This window comes from Somniosus microcephalus, unplaced genomic scaffold (genome assembly GCF_052327205.1).
Source record: "Somniosus microcephalus isolate GS21.2 unplaced genomic scaffold, FLI_Smic_1.0 unresolved_chr1, whole genome shotgun sequence".
NCBI lineage: Eukaryota > Metazoa > Chordata > Chondrichthyes > Squaliformes > Somniosidae > Somniosus > Somniosus microcephalus.
The window spans coordinates 38,001,205-38,022,876 of NW_028225179.1; the positions used below are offsets into that span (position 1 = coordinate 38,001,205).

The following is a 21,672-nucleotide window of genomic DNA, read 5'->3' on the forward strand; positions in this document are numbered from 1 at the left end:
CCCAGCGCCCTGTGTTACTGACTGTATCTCTACTGATATTAATCCAGCTCCCTCACACTGTCACTCAGTAACACCTCTCCCCCAGCGCCCTGTGTTACTGACTGTATCTCTACTGATGTTAATCCAGCTCCCTCACACTGTCACTCAGTAACCCCTCTCCCCCAGCGCCGTGTTACTGACTGTATCTCTACTGATGTTAATCCAGCTCCCTCACACTGTCACTCAGTAACCCCTCTCCCCCAGCGCCCTGTGTTACTGACTGTATCTCTACTGGTGTTAATCCAGCTCCCTCACACTGTCACTCAGTAACCCCTCTCCCCCAGCGCCGTGTTACTGACTGTATCTCTACTGATGTTAATCCAGCTCCCTCACACTGTCACTCAGTAACCCATCTCCCCCAGCGCCCTGTGTTACTGACTGTATCTCTACTGATGTTAATCCAGCTCCCTCACACTGTCACTCAGTAACCCCTCTCCCCCAGCGCCCTGTGTTACTGACTGTATCTCTACTGATGTTAATCCAGCTCCCTCACACTGTCACTCAGTAACCCCTCTCCCCCAGCGCCCTGTGTTACTGACTGTATCTCTACTGATGTTAATCCAGCTCCCTCACACTGTCACTCAGTAACCCCTCTCCCCCAGCGCCGTGTTACTGACTGTATCTCTACTGATGTTAATCCAGCTCCCTCACACTGTCACTCAGTAACCCCTCGCCCCCAGCGCCCTGTGTTACTGACTGTATCTCTACTGATGTTAATCCAGCTCCCTCACACTGTCAGTCAGTAACCCCTCTCCCCCAGCGCCCTGTGTTACTGACTGTATCTCTACTGATGTTAATCCAGCTCCCTCACACTGTCACTCAGTAACCCCTCTCCCCCAGCGCCCTGTGTTACTGACTGTATCTCTACTGATGTTAATCCAGCTCCCTCACACGGTCACTCAGTAACCCATCTCCCCCAGCGCCCTGTGTTACTGACTGTATCTCTACTGATGTTAATCCAGCTCCCTCACACTGTCACTCAGTAACCCCTCTCCCCCAGCGCCCTGTGTCACTGACTGTATCTCTACTGATGTTAATCCAGCTCCCTCACATTGTCACTGAGTAACCTCTCCCCCAGCGCCGTGTCACTGACTGTATCTCTACTGATATTAATCCAGCTCCCTCACACTGTCACTCAGTAACCCATCTCCCCCAGCGCCCTGTGTTACTGACTGTATCTCTACTGATGTTAATCCAGCTCCCTCACACTGTCACTCAGTAACCCCTCTCCCCCAGCGCCCTGTGTTACTGACTGTATCTCTACTGATGTTAATCCAGCTCCCTCACACTGTCACTCAGTAACCCCTCTCCCCCAGCTCATTCAAAACTGATGGTGCGAGAACTGGAACTCCTCCCTCACCCTAAGTCCCGTTCACCCATCACCACCCCCATTCCCCACCCGTGCTCGCCGACCTAAATCAGCACCCGGCCCGACGACGCCTCATCGGAACAGGAGGAGGCCATTCAGCACCTCAAGCCTGCTCTGCCATTCAATGAGATCATGGCTGATCTGTGACCTAACTCCGTGTACCCGCCTTTGCCACATATCCTTTAATACCTTTGATTATCCATCAATCTCAGATTTAAAATTAACAATTGATCTAGCATCAATTGCGGAAGAGAGTACAGGAAACTTTGGTTTATCCGGAGGTTATATGTCCGAAATACTCGATCTAACGGCAAAAATCAGGAGCCGTTTTCTATAAGTTTTTTTTAGTTCTTGTTGCTTTTTTTCCCCCCAGTCAGGCACTGCAAGGTCTGTAGCTGTAGCAACAGCTTCAGCTGGAGACACTTGCAGCTGCAGTCGACTGTTTAGAAGCTGTTGCTAAGCAACAGTGTTTGTTGTCAGATACGGAGATGAAAACCTCCATATGCTTCAACATTAACTTTGCAGGTCCGGCAGTTTTGATAGATCGGCAACAGCTCGGTCCCGTCGGTGCCGGATATCACAAAGTTTCCTGTACCAAACTTCTACTACCGTGTGTGTAGAGAAGTGTTTCCTAATTTCACTCCTGAAAGGACTGGCTCCAATTTTTAAAGAGTATGCACCCTCGTCCGAGAATCCCCAACCAGTGGAAATAGTTCCTCTCTATTCCGACTGGGAGGAGGGGAGCAGAGCATGGCGGCCAGAGGCCGACCCGTGAAGAGAGAGAAGTAGGCCCCGGGCTGTGGAGCGTGGAGCCGGCGACGGTGAAGAGGAGACCGCATTGGAGCATTCACATCCTGACGATGTGTTCGGCGAGTCGGGCAGAGGAGCGCAACGAGCAGCAGCAGCAGACTCACGACACGCTGCAGCACGTCGGCCGGCAGCTCCATTTCGGGTAACTCGCAGTCCGGATGGGAGGAGGGGAGCCGGGCATGGTGGCCAGAGCGGGAGAAGCAGGCCACCACACGTGGAGCCGGCAACAGTGAGGAGGAGGCCGCGGTGAAGAGGAGGACGGAGCGGCCGAGGGACATCGTGCTCCCACTGCCACGGGAAGCCATTGTATTGACTCTGAACGCGGCGCTGTATGTATAGCTGACACGTCCCTACGGGGAACAAGCATTCCATTGTACTTGTTACATATGGCAAATAAATCTAATCTGAATCTGAATCAATATTAAAATTCTCATCCTGGCTTTCAAATCCCTCCATGGCCCTCGCCCCCCTCCCTATCTCTGTAACCTCCTCCAGCCCCTACAATTCTCATCCTCCTATTCAAATCCCTCCATGGCCCTCGCCCCCCTCCCTATCTCTGTAACCTCCTCCAGCCCCTACAATTCTCATCCTCCTATTCAAATCCCTCCATGGCCCTCGCCCCCTCCCTATCTCAGTAAACTCCTCCAGCCCCTACAATTCTCATCCACCTGTTCAAATCCCTCCATGGCCCTCGCCCCCCACCCTATCTCTAACTTCCTCCAGCCCCTACAATTCTCATCCTCCTGTTCAAATCCCTCCATGGCCCTTGCCCCCTCCCTATCTCTGCAACCTCCTCCAGCCCCTACAATTCTCATCCTCCTGTTCAAATCCCTCCATGGCCCTTGCCCCCTCCCTATCTCTGCAACCTCCTCCAGCCCCTACAATTCTCATCCTCCTATTCAAAGCCCTCCATGGCCCTCGCCCCTACCTATCTCTGTAACCTCCTCCAGCCCCTACAATTCTCATCCTCCTGTTCAAATCCCTCCATGGCCCTCGCCCCTACCTATCTCTGTAACCTCCTCCAGCCCCTACAATTCTCATCCTCCTGTTCAAATCCCTCCATGGCCCTCGCCCCCTCCCTATCTCTGTAACCTCCTCCAGCCCCTACAATTCTCATCCTCCTGTTCAAATCCCTCCATGGCCCTCGCCCCTACCTATCTCTGTAACCTCCTCCAGCCCCTACAATTCTCATCCTCCTATTCAAATCCCTCCATGGCCCTCGCCCCTACCTATCTCTGTAACCTCCTCCAGCCCCTACAATTCTCATCCTCCTATTCAAATCCCTCCATGGCCCTCGCCCCTCCCTATCTCCGTAACCTCCTCGAGCCCCTACAATTCTCATCCTCCTGTTCAAATCCCTCCATGGCCCTCGCCCCCTCCCTATCTTTGTAACCTCCTCCAGCCCCTACAATTCTCATCCTCCTGTTCAAATCCCTCCATGGCCCTCGCCCCCTCCCTATCTAAATAACCTGCTGCAGCCCCTACAATTCTCATCCTCCTGTTCAAATTCCTCCATGGCCCTCGCTCCCCTCCCTATCTCTGTAACCTCCTCCAGCCCCTACAATTCTCATCCTCCTGTTCAAATCCCTCCATGGCCCTCGCCCCTCCCTATCTCTGTAACCTCCTCCAGCCCTACAATTCTCATCCTCCTGTTCAAATCTCTCCATGGCCCTCGCCCCCTCCCTATCTCTGTAATCTCCTCCAGCCCTACAATTCTCATCCTCCTGTTCAAATTCCTCCATGGCCCTCGCCCCCTCCCTATCTCTGTAACCTCCTCCAGCCCTACAATTCTCATCCTCCTGTTCAAATCGCTCCATGACCCTCGCCCCCTTCCAATCTCTGTAACCTCCTCCAGCCCCTACAATTCTCACCCTCCTGTTCAAATCCCTCCATGGCCCTCACCCCCTCCCTATCTCTGTAACCTCCTCCAGCCCCTACAATTCTCATCCTCCTGTTCAAATCCCTCCATGACCCTCGTCCCTCCCTATCTCTGTAACCTCCTCCAGCCCCTACAATTCTCATCCTCCTGTTCAAATCCCTCCATGGCCCTCGCCCCTCCCTATCTCTGTAACCTCCTCCAGCCCCTACAATTCTCATCCTCCTGTTCAAATCCCTCCATGGCCCCTCGCCCCCTTATCTCTGTAACCTCCTCCAGCCCCACAACCCACCCCGCAAGATCTCTGCGCTCCTTCAATTCTGACCTCTTGCGCATCCTTGATTTTCATCGCTGCACCATTGGCGGGGTGGGAGGGAGAGAGCGAGCGAGCGTGCTTTACCTGATCCGGAAGAGTCGGCCCGTGTCCTCTTGCCCCGGCGTGGCCCGGTGGTAGGGGAGGTGCTGTCGTTGGCCTCGCTGCCGCTGCCGCACCGCTGGCGTTTCCTCGAGGGCCTCTCCCGGACTCGCTGCTTCTTCAGCGCTTCTGCCTTCTTGCTCAGGGGTTCATCGTCGCTCGAGTCGCTGCCCTGGGACAAATTGCAGAGGGAGGGAGGGAAATCAAACACATCCCAGGCTTGTATAATAGCAAAATACTGCGGATGCTGGAAATCGGAAATAACAACAGAAAATGCTGGAAACACTCGGCAGGCCAGGCAGCATCCGTGGAGAGAGAAACAGGGTTAACGTTTCAGGTCTGGGACCCTTCATCAGAACTGGAAAAAGCTGGAAATTAGAACAATGTAATAGGCAGAGGACAGAGAGCTCAGAGTGGGAGTGGAGCGGAGAATTAAAGTGACAGGCGACCGGAAGCTCGGCGTCACCCTTACGGACTGAACGGAGGTGTTCCGCAAAGCGGTCGCCTAATCTGCGTTTGTTCTAATGAAGCTCAGCGTAAGCTCGAGGAACAGCACCTCATCTTTCGATTGGGCACTTTACAGCCCTCCGGACTCAACATCGAGTTCAACAATTTCAGATAATAATCCCTACCCCCATTTTTCATGCAGTATGATTTTGCCATTCCCATTTGCAACATTTGCACAGCATGTTCTTTCAATTCCTTCCTCCCCCCGCCGTCTCTGCATCTGCTTAAAATCTAAGAAGTCACACGACACCAGGTTATGGTCCAACAGCTTTATTTGAAATCACAAGCTTTCGGAGCTTTTGTCCACCCCAGTCCAACTCCGGCATCTCCACACCATGGCTTAAAATCTGTTACATTTCCAGCTTTTTCCAGTTCTGATGAAGGGTCCCAGACCTGAAACGTTAACCCCGTTTCTCTCTCCACGGATGCTGCCTGGCCTGCTGAGTGTTTCCAGCATTTTCGGTTGTTACATCCCAGGCTTAGGCTGCCAAAAGTAACTTCGCCCAATCGCGGCTGCTAACCGGGGTCGATTTACTTTTAAACCTTCAGCTTGTACCCGCCCCCCCCACCCCGCTCCGTGCGTGTGTGTCTCAGTACCACACCGGGTGTGAGAGCTGCGAACACAGCACAGGCCACGGATGGATCCTGCGTCTTTCCAGCTCTGCGTCCGCTCCCTCAGACGCAGGCGTCCGAGGCTACAACGCGCCCAGGGGCGAGGGGTCTTGACGTGTCTGATCGGCAAGCCCGCCGGCGAGCGATCGTTCGGAATGGGTGGGGGATCGGAGGCCATTACTCTAGCCTCTGTCGTCACTCCGGCCCGCCAACCTCGCACTGAGGGAGCGCCGCACTGTCGGAGGGGCAGTACTGAGGGAGAGCCGCACTGTCGGAGGGGCAGCACTGAGGGAGAGCCGCACTGTCGGAGGGGCAGCACTGAGGGAGAGCCACACTGTCAGAGGGGCAGCACTGAGGGAGAGCCACACTGTCAGAGGGGCAGCACTGAGGGAGAGCCACACTGTCAGAGGGGCAGTACTGAGGGAGCACCGCACTGTCAGAGAGGCAGTACTGAGGGAGTGCCGCACTGTCGGAGGGGCGGTACTGAGGGAGCGCCGCACTGTCGGAGGGGCAGTACTGTGGGAGCGCCGCACTGTCGGAGGGGCAGCACTGAGGGAGAGCCACACTGTCAGAGGGGCAGCACTGAGGGAGTGCTGCACTGTCAGAGGGGCAATACTGAGGGAGAGCCGCACTGTCGGAGGGGCAGTACTGAGGGAGCGCCACACTGTCGGAGGGGCAGCACTGAGGGAGCGCCGCACTGTCGGAGGGTTAGTACTGAGGGAGAGCCACACTGTCAGAGGGGCAGCACTGAGGGAGTGCCGCACTGTCAGAGGGGCAGTACTGAGGGAGTGCCGCACTGTCAGAGGGGCAGTACTGAGGGAGCACTGCACTGTCGGAGGGTCAGTACTGAGGGAGCACCGCACTGTCAGAGGGGCAGTACTGAGGGAGCGCCGCACTGTCGGAGGGGCAGTACTGAGGGAGAGCCGCACTGTCGGAGGGGCAGTACTGAGGGAGAGCCGCACTGTCGGAGGGGCAGTACTGAGGGAGCGCCGCACTGTCGGAGGGGCAGTACTGAGGGAGCGCCACACTGTCGGAGGGGCAGTGCTGAGGGAGCGCCGCACTGTCGGAGGGACAGTACTGAGGGAGCGCCGCACTGTCGGAGGGGCAGTACTGAGGGAGCGCCACACTGTCGGAGGGGCAGTGCTGAGGGAGCGCCGCACTGTCGGAGGGGCAGTACTGAGGGAGCGCCACACTGTCGGAGGGGCAGTACTGAGGCAGCACCGCACTGTCGGAGGGTTAGTACTGAGGGAGTGCCGCGCTGTCGGAGGGGCAGTACTAGAAACATAGAAGATAGGAGCAGGCCATTCTGCCCCTCGAGCCTGCTCCGCCATTCAATTCGATAATGGCTGATCGTCCAAATTCAGTACCCAGTCGCTGCCTTCTCCCCATATCCCTTGATCCCTTTAGCCTTAAGAAATATATCCAACTCCTTCTTGAATATATTTAATGAATTGGCCTCCACTGCCTTCTGTGGTAGAGAATTCCACAGGTTCACCACTCTCTGGGTGAAGAAATTCCTCCTCATCTCTGTCCTAAATGGCTTACCCCTTATCTTTAGACTGTGACCCCTGGTTCTGGACTCCCCCGACCATCGGGAACATCCTTCCTGCATCTAGTCTGTCTAGTCCTGTTAGAATTTTATAAGTTTAGATGAGATCCCCTGTCATTCTTCTAAACTCCAGCGAGTATAAGCCCAATCGACCCAATCTCTCCTCATACGTCATTCCTGCCATCCCAGGTATCAGCCTGGTGAATCTTCGCTGCACTCCCTCCATGGCAAGAACATCCTTCCTCAGATAAGGCGACCAAAACTGCACACAATACTCAAGATGTGGTCTCACCAAGGCCCTGTACAACTGTAGCAAGACATCCTTGTTCCTGTACTCGAACCCTCTTGCTACGAAGGCCAACATACCATTTGCCTTCTTAACCGCCTGCTGCACCTGCATGCTTACCTTCAGCGACTGGTGCACAAGAACACCCAGGTCTCTTTGCACTTCCCCTTCTCCCAATCTATTGCCATTCAGATAATAATCTGCCTTCTTGTTTTTGACACTAAAGTGGATAACCTCGCATTTATCCACGTTATATTGCATCTGCCATGCTTCTGCCCAATCACCCAACCTGTCCAGATCATACTGGAGTTTATCGGTATCCTCCTCACAACACACACGCCCACCCAGCTTTGTGTCATCTGCAAACTTGGAGATATTACATCTAGTTCCCTCATCCAGATCATTAATATATATTGTGAATAGCTGGGGTCCAAGGACCGATCCCTGCGGTACCCCACTAGTCACTGCCTGCCACTCGGAAAAAGAGCTGTTTATTCCAACTCTTTGCTTTCTGTCTGCCAACCAGTTCTCTATCCAAGTCAATACCTTGCCCCCAATCCCATGTGCCTTAATTTTACACGCTAATCTCTTATGCGGGATCTTATCAAACCACTGTTTGTATTCCACTGTGTACATGTCTGTACATGCCTCGGCTGACTCCTCCCACGAGTCCAGGTATAAAGGTGACTGCTCCACAGTCCCTCTGTATTCTGGACTGGTCGACCACTCGAGGCACACCTTCATTCTCTTGTTAATAAAAGCCTGTTAGTTACTCGCTTAACCTCAGTCTTTGAGTAATTGATAGCGCATCAGATATTACATCTAGTTCCCTCATCCGGATCATTAATACATATTGTGAATAGCTGGGGTCCAAGGACCGATCCCTGCGGTACCCCACTAGTCACTGCCTGCCACTCGGAAAAAGAGCCGTTTATTCCAACTCTTTGCTTTCTGTCTGCCAACCAGTTCCCTATCCAAGTCAATACCTTGCCCCCAATCCCATGTGCCTTAATTTTACACGCTAATCTCTTATGCGGGACCTTATCGAAAGGGAGCGCCGCACTGTCGGAGGGGCAGTACTGAGGGAGAGCCGCACTGTCGGAGGGGCAGTACTGAGGGAGTGCCGCACTGTCGGAGGGGCAGTACTGAGGGAGTGCCGCACTGTCGGAGGGGCAGTACTGAGGGAGTGCCGCACTGTCGGAGGGGCAGTACTGAGGGAGTGCTGCAGTGTCAGAGGGGCAGTACTGAGGAAGTGCTGCACTATCGGAGGGGCACTACTGAGGGAGCGCCGCACTGTCAGAGGGGCAGTACTGAGGGAGCGCCGCACTGTCGGATGGGCAGTACTGAGGGAGCACCGCACTGTCGGAGGGGCAGTTCTGAGGGAGCGCCGCACGGTCGGAGGGGCAGTACTGAGGGAGCGCCGCAGTGTCGGAGGGGCAGTACTGAGGGAGCGCCGCACTGTCGGAGGGGCAGTACTGAGGGAGCGCCGCACTGTCGGAGGGGCAGTACTGAGGGAGCGCCGCACGGTCGGAGGGGCAGTACTGAGGGAGCGCCGCAGTGTCGGGGGGGCAGTACTGAGGATGCACCGCACTGTCGGAGGGGCAGTACTGAGGGAGCGCCGCACTGTCGGAGGGGCAGTACTGAGGGAGCGCCGCACTGTCGGAGGGGCAGCACTGAGGGAGCGCCGCACTGTCGGAGGGGCAGCACTGAGGGAGTGCTGCACTGTCGGAGTGGCAGCACTGAGGGAGCGCCGCACTGTCGGAGGGGCAGTACTGAGGGAGCGCTGCACTGTCGGAGGGGCAGTACTGAGGGAGTGCTGCACTGTCGGAGGGGCAGTACTGAGGGAGCGCCGCACTGTCGGAGGGTCAGTACTGAGGGAGCGCCGCACGGTCGGAGGAGCAATACTGAGGGAGAGCCGAATTGTCGGAGGGACAGTTCTGAGGGAGCGCCGCACTGTCGGAGGGTCAGTACTGAGGGTCAGTACTGAGGGAGCGCCGCACTGTCAGAGGGGCAGTACTGAGTGAGCGTTGCACTGTCGGAGCGGCAGTGCTGAGGGAGCGCCTCACTGTCGGAGGGGCAGTACTGAGGGAGCGCCGCACTGTCGGAGGGGCAGTACTGAGGGAGCGCCGCAACTGTCGGAGGGGCAGTACTGAGTGAGCGTCGCACTGTCGGAGCGGCAGTACTGAGGGAGCGCCGCAACTGTCGGAGGGGCAGTACTGAGGGAGCGCCGCACTGTCGGAGCGGCAGTACTGAGGGAGCGCCGCACTGTCGGAGGGGCAGTACTGAGCGAGTGCCGCACTGTCGGAGCGGCAGTACTGTGGGAGCGCCTCACTGTCGGAGGGGCAGTACTGAGGGAGCGCCGCACTGTCGGAGGGGCAGTACTGAGGGAGCGCCGCAACTGTCGGAGGGGCAGTACTGAGTGAGCGTCGCACTGTCGGAGCGGCAGTACTGAGGGAGCGCCGCACTGTCGGAGGGGCAGTACTGAGGGAGCGCCGCACTGTCGGAGGGGCAGTACTGAGGGAGCGCCGCACTGTCGGAGGGGCAGTACTGAGGGAGCGCCGCACTGTCGGAGGGGCAGTACTGAGCGAGTGCCGCACTGTCGGAGCGCCGCACTGTCGGAGGGGCCATCTATCGGACCAGACATTAAACCGAAGGTCTCGTCTGCAATCTCAGTTGGGGCGTAAAAGATCCCATGGCCCCTATTGGAAGAAGAGCAAAGAGGAGTTCTCCCCGGTGTCATGGGGCCAATATTTATCCATCAATCAACATCATGAAAACAGATGCGGAACTGGTCACTGTCACATTGCTGTTTGCGGGAGCTGGCTGTGCACAAAATGGCTGCTGCGTTTCCTACATGACAACAGTGACCACGCTTCAGTAAAGTACTTCACTGGCTGTGACGCGGTCCGGGGGGGGGGGGGTCCCGAAGGAGCTGTAGAAATGGGATGTCTTCTAACTGACCTGGCAATCAAGGAGGGCTCTCTCCACCACTCTCTTCAGCTGCGACTTCTCGTCCTTGCTGAGCGAGTCCTTCTTGAAGTGCTTCTGGTACTTCTCCTTCACGATGGAGTGGGTGAGCTCACTGCATGGCCAACGAGAGAGAGAGAGAGAGAGAGAGTGAGGAGTTTAATCCGGCGTTGGGACACCCCTCCTCTCTGCGCCCCGCACTTCAGGGAGGAGATGTTAGCCTCGGAGGGGAGGTGGGGCATGCCTTCGTCGAATCTTACCGTGCAGGTGGAGGCCATTCGGCCCTTCGAACCTGTGCCGGCTCTTTGTAAGAGAAGAATTAGTCCCCCCGCCACACCCCCGGCTCTTCCACAATAGCCCTGCAACATTCTTACCGATTCAAGTATTTCTCCAATTCCCTTTTGAAAGTTACTGTTGAAACTTCTTCCACCGCCCTTTCAGGCAGCACATTCCAGATCACAACAACTCGCTGCGTAAAAAACATTCTCCTCATCTCCCCCTCTGGTTCTTTTGCCAATCGCCTTAAATCTGTGTCCTCTGGTTACCGGCCCTTCAGTCACTGGAAACAGTTTCTCCTTATTTACTCCATCAAAACCGTTCAGGATTTTGAACACCTCGATTAAATCTCCCCTTAACCTTCTCTGCTCTAAGGAGAACAATCCCAGCTTCTCCAGTCTCCGCACATCACTGAACTCCCTCATCCCCTGGTACCATTCTGGTCAATCTCTCCCTTAACCTTCTCTGCTCTAAAAGAGAACAACCCCAGCTTCTCCAGTCTCTCCACATCACTGAAGTCCCTCATCCCCTGGAACCATTCTGGTCAATCTCCCCTTAAACTTCTCTGCTCTAAGGAGAACAACCCCAGCTTCTCCAGTCTCTCCACATCACTGAAGTCCCTCATCCCCGGTACCATTCTGGTCAATCTCCCCTTAACCTTCTCTGCTCTAAGGAGAACAACCCCAGCTTCTCCAGTCTCTCCACATCACTGAAGTCCCTCATCCCTGGTACCATTCTGGTCAATCTCCCCTTAACCTTCTCTGCTCTAAGGAGAACAATCCCAGCTTCTCCAGTCTCTCCACATCACTGAAGTCCCTCATCCCCTGGTACCATTCTGGTCAATCTCTCCCTTAACCTTCTCTGCTCTAAGGAGAACAACCCCAGCTTCTCCAGTCTCTCCACATCACTGAAGTCCCTCATCCCTGGTACCATTCTGGTCAATCTCCCCTTAACCTTCTCTGCTCTAAGGAGAACAACCCCAGCTTCTCCAGTCTCTCCACATCACTGAAGTCCCTCATCCCCGGGACCATTCCGGTCAATCTCTCCCTTAACCTTCTCTGCTCCAAGGAGAACAACCCCAGCTTCTCCAGTCTCTCCACATAACTGAAGTCCCTCATCCCCTGGTACCATTCTGGTCAATCTCCCCTTAACCTTCTCTGCTCTAAGGAGAACAACCCCAGCTTCTCCAGTCTCTCCACATCACTGAAGTCCCTCATCCCCTGGTACCATTCTGGTCAATCTCTCCCTTAACCTTCTCTGCTCTAAGGAGAACAACCCCAGCTTCTCCAGTCTCTCCACATCACTGAAGTCCCTCATCCCTGGTACCATTCTGGTCAATCTCCCCTTAGCCTTCTCTGCTCTAAGGAGAACAACCCCAGCCTCTCCAGTCTCTCCACATCACTGAAGTCCCTCATCCCTGGTACCATTCTGGTCAATCTCCCCTTAACCTTCTCTGCTCTAAGGAGAACAACCCCAGCTTCTCCAGTCTCTCCACATCACTGAAGTCCCTCATCCCCTGGCACCATTCTGGTCAATCTCCCCTTAACCTTCTCTGCTCTAAGGAGAACAACCCCAGCTTCTCCAGTCTCTCCACATCACTGAAGTCCCTCATCCCCGGGACCATTCTGGTCAATCTCTCCCTTAACCTTCTCTGCTCTAAGGAGAACAACCCCAGCTTCTCCAGTCTCTCCACATCACTGAAGTCCCTCATCCCCTGGTACCATTCTGGTCAATCTCCCCTTAACATTCTCTGCTCCAAGGAGAACAATCCCAGCTTCTCCAGTCTCTCCACATCACTGAAGTCCCTCATCCCCTGGTACCATTCTGGTCAATCTCCCCTTAACCTTCTCTGCTCTAAGGAGAACAATCCCAGGCTCTCCAGTCTCTCCACATCACTGAAGTCCCTCATCCCCTGGTACCATTCTGGTCAATCTCCTCTGCACCCTCTCCAAGGCCTTGACATCCTTCCTAAAGTGCGGTGCCCAGAATTGGACACAATACTCCAGCTGGGGTCGAACCAGTGTTTTATAAAAGTTTTAGCAATAACTTCCTTGCTTGTGTACTCTATGCCTCTTAAAAAATAGCCTTCTCAACATGTCCTTCCATCTCTCTGTTCCTGCACTCCTTTTAAAATTGCACCATTTAATTTACATTGCCTCTCCTCATTCCTCCTATCAAAATGTATCATTTCACACTTTTCTGCCTTAAACTGCATCTGCCATGTGACTGCCCATATATATCTCTAAAAATTACCGAGACTGGGGTAAATATTACTCGAGATATAAATATACCTGTGCCGGCTCTTTGAAAAAGAGTTAGTCCTAATCCCCCCTGCTCTTTCACCATATTGATATTTAGAGTGATATTTACCCTGGGGTTTAAGGTTAATGTGGGGATATATCGATATTTAGTGTGATATTTACCCTGGGGTTTAGGGTTAATGTGGGGATATATCGATATTTAGTGTGATATTTACCCTGGGGTTTAGGGTTAATGTGGGGATATATCGATATTTAGTGTGATATTTACCCTGGGGTTTAGGGTTAATCTGGGGATATATCGATATTTAGTGTGATATTTACCCCGGGGTTTAGGGTTAATGTGGGGATATATCGATATTTAGTGTGATATTTACCCCGGGGTTTAGGGTTAATGTGGGGATATATCGATATTTAGTGTGATATTTACCCTGGGGTTTAGGGTTAATGTGGGGATATATCGATATTTAGTGTGATATTTACCCCGGGGTTTAGGGTTAATGTGGGGATATATCGATATTTAGTGTGATATTTACCCCGGGGTTTAGGGTTAATGTGGGGATATATCGATATTTAGTGTGATATTTACCCTGGGGTTCAGGGTTAATGTGGGGATATATCGATATTTAGTGTGATATTTACCCCGGGGTTTAGGGTTAATGTGGGGATATATCGATATTTAGTGTGATATTTACCCTGGGGTTCAGGGTTAATGTGGGGATATATCGATATTTAGTGTGATATTTACCCCGGGGTTTAGGGTTAATGTGGGGATATATCGATATTTAGTGTGATATTTACCCCGGGGTTTAGGGTTAATGTGGGGATATATCGATATTTAGTGTGATATTTACCCCGGGGTTTAGGGTTAATGTGGGGATATATCGATATTTAGTGTGATATTTACCCTGGGGTTTAGGGTTAATGTGGGGATATATCGATATTTAGTGTGATATTTACCCTGGGGTTTAGGGTTAATGTGGGGATATATCGATATTTAGTGTGATATTTACCCCGGGGTTTAGGGTTAATGTGGGGATATATCGATATTTAGTGTGATATTTACCCTGGGGTTTAGGGTTAATGTGGGGATATATCGATATTTAGTGTGATATTTACCCCGGGGTTTAGGGTTAATGTGGGGATATATCGATATTTAGTGTGATATTTACCCCGGGGTTTAGGGTTAATGTGGGGATATATCGATATTTAGTGTGATATTTACCCCGGGGTTTAGGGTTAATGTGGGGATATATCGATATTTAGTGTGATATTTACCCCGGGGTTTAGGGTTAATGTGGGGATATATCGATATTTAGTGTGATATTTACCCCGGGGTTTAGGGTTAATGTGGGGATATATCGATATTTAGTGTGATATTTACCCCGGGGTTTAGGGTTAATGTGGGGATATATCGATATTTAGTGTGATATTTACCCCTGGGGTTTAGGGTTAATGTGGGGATATATCGATATTTAGTGTGATATTTACCCTGGGGTTTAGGGTTAATGTGGGGATATATCGATATTTAGTGTGATATTTACCCCGGGGTTTAGGGTTAATGTGGGGATATATCGATATTTAGTGTGATATTTACCCCGGGGTTTAGGGTTAATGTGGGGATATATCGATATTTAGTGTGATATTTACCCTGGGGTTTAGGGTTAATGTGGGGATATATCGATATTTAGTGTGATATTTACCCCGGGGTTTAGGGTTAATGTGGGGATATATCGATATTTAGTGTGATATTTACCCTGGGGTTTAGGGTTAATGTGGGGATATATCGATATTTAGTGTGATATTTACCCTGGGGTTTAGGGTTAATGTGGGGATATATCGATATTTAGTGTGATATTTACCCTGGGGTTTAGGGTTAATGTGGGGGTGTATCGATATTTAGTGTGATATTTACCCTGGGGTTTAGGGTTAATGTGGGGATATATCGATATTTCGTGTGATATTTACCCCGGGGTTTAGGGTTAATGTGGGGATATATCGATATTTCGTGTGATATTTACCCTGGGGTTTAGGGTTAATGTGGGGATATATCGATATTTAGTGTGATATTTACCCCGGGGTTTAGGGTTAATGTGGGGATATATCGATATTTAGTGTGATATTTACCCTGGGGTTTAGGGTTAATGTGGGGATATATCGATATTTAGTGTGATATTTACCCCGGGGTTTAGGGTTAATGTGGGGATATATCGATATTTAGTGTGATATTTACCCTGGGGTTTAGGGTTAATGTGGGGATATATCGATATTTAGTGTGATATTTACCCTGGGGTTTAGGGTTAATGTGGGGATATATCGATATTTAGTGTGATATTTACCCTGGGGTTTAGGGTTAATGTGGGGATATATCGATATTTAGTGTGATATTTACCCTGGGGTTTAGGGTTAATGTGGGGATATATCGATATTTAGTGTGATATTTACCCTGGGGTTTAGGGTTAATGTGGGGATATATCGATATTTAGTGTGATATTTACCCCGGGGTTTAGGGTTAATGTGGGGATATATCGATATTTAGTGTGATATTTACCCCGGGGTTTAGGGTTAATGTGGGGATATATCGATATTTAGTGTGATATTTACCCCGGGGTTTAGGGTTAATGTGGGGATATATCGATATTTAGTGTGATATTTACCCCGGGGTTTAGGGTTAATGTGGGGATATATCGATATTTAGTGTGATATTTACCCCGGGGTTTAGGGTTAATGTGGGGATATATCGATATTTAGTGTGATATTTACCCCGGGGTTTAGGGTTAATGTGGGGATATATCGATATTTAGTGTGATATTTACCCCGGGGTTTAGGGTTAATGTGGGGATATATCGATATTTAGTGTGATATTTACCCCGGGGTTTAGGGTTAATGTGGGGATATATCGATATTTAGTGTGATATTTACCCCGGGGTTTCAGGGTTAATGTGGGGATATATCGATATTTAGTGTGATATTTACCCCGGGGTTTAGGGTTAATGTGGGGATATATCGATATTTAGTGTGATATTTACCCCGGGGTTTAGGGTTAATGTGGGTATATATCGATATTTAGTGTGATATTTACCCCGGGGTTTAGGGTTAATGTGGGGATATATCGATATTTAGTGTGATATTTACACCGGGGTTTAGGGTTAATGTGGGGATATATCGATATTTACCCCGGGGTTTAGGGTTAATGTGGGGATATATCGATATTTAGTGTGATATTTACCCCGGGGTTTAGGGTTAATGTGGGGATATATCGATATTTAGTGTGATATTTACCCTGGGGTTTAGGGTTAATGTGGGGATATATCGATATTTAGTGTGATATTTACCCTGGGGTTTAGGGTTAATGTGGGGATATATCGATATTTAGTGTGATATTTACCCCGGGGTTTGGGGTTAATGTGGGGATATATCGATATTTAGTGTGATATTTACCCCGGGGTTTAGGGTTAATGTGGGGATATATCGATATTTAGTGTGATATTTACCCCGGGGTTTAGGGTTAATGTGGGGATATATCGATATTTTGTGTGATATTTACCCTGGGGTTTAGGGTTAATGTGGGGATATATCGATATTTAGTGTGATATTTACCCTGGGGTTTAGGGTTAATGTGGGGATATATCGATATTTAGTGTGATATTTACCCTGGGGTTTAGGGTTAATGTGGGGATATATCGATATTTAGTGTGATATTTACCCCGGGGTTTAGGGTTAATGTGGGGATATATCGATATTTAGTGTGATATTTACCCCGGGGTTTAGGGTTAATGTGGGGATATATCGATATTTAGTGTGATATTTACCCCGGGGTTTAGGGTTAATGTGGGGATATATCGATATTTAGTGTGATATTTACCCCGGGGTTGAGGGTTAATGTGGGGATATATCGATATTTAGTGTGATATTTACCCCGGGGTTTAGGGTTAATGTGGGGATATATCGATATTTAGTGTGATATTTACCCTGGGGTTTAGGGTTAATGTGGGGATATATCGATATTTAGTGTGATATTTACCCTGGGGTTTAGGGTTAATGTGGGGATATATCGATATTTAGTGTGATATTTATCCCGGGGTTTAGGGTTAATGTGGGGATATATCGATATTTAGTGTGATATTTACCCCGGGGTTTAGGGTTAATGTGGGGATATATCGATATTTAGTGTGATATTTACCCCGGGGTTTAGGGTTAATGTGGGGATATATCGATATTTAGTGTGATATTTACCCTGGGGTTTAGGGTTAATATGGGGATATATCGATATTTAGTGTGATATTTACCCTGGGGTTTAGGGTTAATGTGGGGATATATCGATATTTAGTGTGATATTTACCCCGGGGTTTAGGGTTAGTGTGGGGATATATCGATATTTAGTGTGATATTTACCCTGGGGTTTAGGGTTAATGTGGGGATATATCGATATTTAGTGTGATATTTACCCTGGGGTTTAGGGTTAATGTGGGGATATATCGATATTTAGTGTGATATTTACCCTGGGGTTTAGGGTTAATGTGGGGATATATCGATATTTAGTGTGATATTTACCCTTGGGTTTAGGGTTAATGTGGGGATATATCGATATTTAGTGTGATATTTACCCTTGGGTTTAGGGTTAATGTGGGGATATATCGATATTTAGTGTGATATTTACCCTGGGGTTTAGGGTTAATGTGGGGATATATCGATATTTAGTGTGATATTTACCCCGGGTTTAGGGTTAATGTGGGGATATATCGATATTTAGTGTGATATTTACCCTGGGGTTTAGGGTTAATGTGGGGATATATCGATATTTAGTGTGATATTTTCCCTGGGGTTTTGGGTTAATGTGGGGATATATCGATATTTAGTGTGATATTTACCCCGGGGTTTAGGGTTAATGTGGGGATATATCGATATTTAGTGTGATATTTACCCTGGGGTTTAGGGTTAATGTGGGGATATATCGATATTTAGTGTGATATTTACCCCGGGGTTTAGGGTTAATGTGGGGATATATCGATATTTAGTGTGATATTTACCCTGGGGTTTAGGGTTAATGTGGGGATATATCGATATTTAGTGTGATATTTACCCTGTGGTTTAGGGTTAATGTGGGGATATATCGATATTTAGTGTGATATTTACCCCGGGGTTTAGGGTTAATGTGGGGATATATCGATATTTAGTGTGATATTTACCCTGGGGTTCAGGGTTAATGTGGGGATATATCGATATTTAGTGTGATATTTACCCTGGGGTTTAGGGTTAATGTGGGGATATATCGATATTTAGTGTGATATTTACCCTGGGGTTTAGGGTTAATGTGGGGATATATCGATATTTAGTGTGATATTTACCCTGGGGTTTAGGGTTAATGTGGGGATATATCGATATTTCGTGTGATATTTACCCCGGGGTTTAGGGTTAATGTGGGGATATATCGATATTTAGTGTGATATTTATCCTGGGGTTTAGGGTTAATGTGGGGATATATCGATATTTAGTGTGATATTTACCCCGGGGTTCAGGGTTAATGTGGGGATATATCGATATTTAGTGTGATATTTACCCCGGGGTTTAGGGTTAATGTGGGGATATATCGATATTTAGTGTGATATTTACCCCGGGGTTTAGGGTTAATGTGGGTATATATCGATATTTAGTGTGATATTTACCCCGGGGTTTAGGGTTAATGTGGGGATATATCGATATTTAGTGTGATATTTACACCGGGGTTTAGGGTTAATGTGGGGATATATCGATATTTACCCCGGGGTTTAGGGTTAATGTGGGGATATATATCGATATTTAGTGTGATATTTACCCCGGGGTTTAGGGTTAATGTGGGGATATATCGATATTTAGTGTGATATTTACCCTGGGGTTTAGGGTTAATGTGGGGATATATCGATATTTAGTGTGATATTTACCCTGGGGTTTAGGGTTAATGTGGGGATATATCGATATTTAGTGTGATATTTACCCCGGGGTTTGGGGTTAATGTGGGGATATATCGATATTTAGTGTGATATTTACCCCGGGGTTTAGGGTTAATGTGGGGATATATCGATATTTAGTGTGATATTTACCCCGGGGTTTAGGGTTAATGTGGGGATATATCGATATTTTGTGTGATATTTACCCTGGGGTTTAGGGTTAATGTGGGGATATATCGATATTTAGTGTGATATTTACCCTGGGGTTTAGGGTTAATGTGGGGATATATCGATATTTAGTGTGATATTTACCCTGGGGTTTAGGGTTAATGTGGGGATATATCGATATTTAGTGTGATATTTACCCCGGGGTTTAGGGTTAATGTGGGGATATATCGATATTTAGTGTGATATTTACCCCGGGGTTTAGGGTTAATGTGGGGATATATCGATATTTAGTGTGATATTTACCCCGGGGTTTAGGGTTAATGTGGGGATATATCGATATTTAGTGTGATATTTACCCCGGGGTTGAGGGTTAATGTGGGGATATATCGATATTTAGTGTGATATTTTACCCCGGGGTTTAGGGTTAATGTGGGGATATATCGATATTTAGTGTGATATTTACCCTGGGGTTTAGGGTTAATGTGGGGATATATCGATATTTAGTGTGATATTTACCCTGGGGTTTAGGGTTAATGTGGGGATATATCGATATTTAGTGTGATATTTATCCCGGGGTTTAGGGTTAATGTGGGGATATATCGATATTTAGTGTGATATTTACCCCGGGGTTTAGGGTTAATGTGGGGATATATCGATATTTAGTGTGATATTTACCCCCGGGGTTTAGGGTTAATGTGGGGATATATCGATATTTAGTGTGATATTTACCCTGGGGTTTAGGGTTAATATGGGGATATATCGATATTTAGTGTGATATTTACCCTGGGGTTTAGGGTTAATGTGGGGATATATCGATATTTAGTGTGATATTTACCCCGGGGTTTAGGGTTAGTGTGGGGATATATCGATATTTAGTGTGATATTTACCCTGGGGTTTAGGGTTAATGTGGGGATATATCGATATTTAGTGTGATATTTACCCTGGGGTTTAGGGTTAATGTGGGGATATATCGATATTTAGTGTGATATTTACCCTGGGGTTTAGGGTTAATGTGGGGATATATCGATATTTAGTGTGATATTTACCCTTGGGTTTAGGGTTAATGTGGGGATATATCGATATTTAGTGTGATATTTACCCTTGGGTTTAGGGTTAATGTGGGGATATATCGATATTTAGTGTGATATTTACCCTGGGGTTTAGGGTTAATGTGGGGGATATATCGATATTTAGTGTGATATTTACCCCGGGGTTTAGGGTTAATGTGGGGATATATCGATATTTAGTGTGATATTTACCCTGGGGTTTAGGGTTAATGTGGGGATATATCGATATTTAGTGTGATATTTTCCCTGGGGTTTTGGGTTAATGTGGGGATATATCGATATTTAGTGTGATATTTACCCCGGGGTTTAGGGTTAATGTGGGGATATATCGATATTTAGTGTGATATTTACCCTGGGGTTTAGGGTTAATGTGGGGATATATCGATATTTAGTGTGATATTTACCCCGGGGTTTAGGGTTAATGTGGGGATATATCGATATTTAGTGTGATATTTACCCTGGGGTTTAGGGTTAATGTGGGGATATATCGATATTTAGTGTGATATTTACCCTGTGGTTTAGGGTTAATGTGGGGATATATCGATATTTAGTGTGATATTTACCCCGGGGTTTAGGGTTAATGTGGGGATATATCGATATTTAGTGTGATATTTACCCTGGGGTTCAGGGTTAATGTGGGGATATATCGATATTTAGTGTGATATTTACCCTGGGGTTTAGGGTTAATGTGGGGATATATCGATATTTAGTGTGATATTTACCCTGGGGTTTAGGGTTAATGTGGGGATATATCGATATTTAGTGTGATATTTACCCTGGGGTTTAGGGTTAATGTGGGGATATATCGATATTTCGTGTGATATTTACCCCGGGGTTTAGGGTTAATGTGGGGATATATCGATATTTAGTGTGATATTTATCCTGGGGTTTAGGGTTAATGTGGGGATATATCGATATTTAGTGTGATATTTTACCCCGGGGTTTAGGGTTAATGTGGGGATATATCGATATTTAGTGTGATATTTACCCTGGGGTTTAGGGTTAATGTGGGGATATATCGATATTTAGTGTGATATTTACCCTGGGGTTTAGGGTTAATGTGGGGATATATCGATATTTAGTGTGATATTTACCCCGGGGTTTAGGGTTAATGTGGGGATATATCGATATTTAGTGTGATATTTACCCCGGGGTTTAGGGTTAATGTGGGGATATATCGATATTTAGTGTGATATTTACCCTGGGGTTTAGGGTTAATGTGGGGATATATCGATATTTAGTGTGATATTTACCCTGGGGGTTTAGGGTTAATGTGGGGATATATCGATATTTAGTGTGATATTTACCCCGGGGTTTAGGGTTAATGTGGGGATATATCGATATTTAGTGTGATGTTTACCCCTGGGGTTTAGGGTTAATGTGGGGATATATCGATATTTAGTGTGATATTTACCCTGGGGTTTAGGGTTAATGTGGGGATATATCGATATTTAGTGTGATATTTACCCTGGGGTTTAGGGTTTAATGTGGGGATATATCGATATTTAGTGTGATATTTACCCTGGGGTTTAGGGTTAATGTGGG

The 21,672-nt window shown here is 48.4% G+C and overlaps 1 protein-coding gene across 1 annotated transcript in view; it reads right to left on the reverse strand.

The window, feature by feature from the left end:
• Positions 1–21,672, reverse strand: part of LOC147094644 (uncharacterized) — a 60,926-nt gene that overhangs the window by 29,471 nt on the left and 9,783 nt on the right. The window contains exons 2-3 of the mRNA XM_085974465.1: positions 10,425–10,545; positions 4,495–4,681 (exon numbers count right to left, since the gene is read on the reverse strand). Of these exons, the coding sequence (XP_085830591.1) occupies positions 4,495–4,681; positions 10,425–10,545 (308 nt within the window). The remainder of the gene's footprint in view (positions 1–4,494; positions 4,682–10,424; positions 10,546–21,672) is intronic.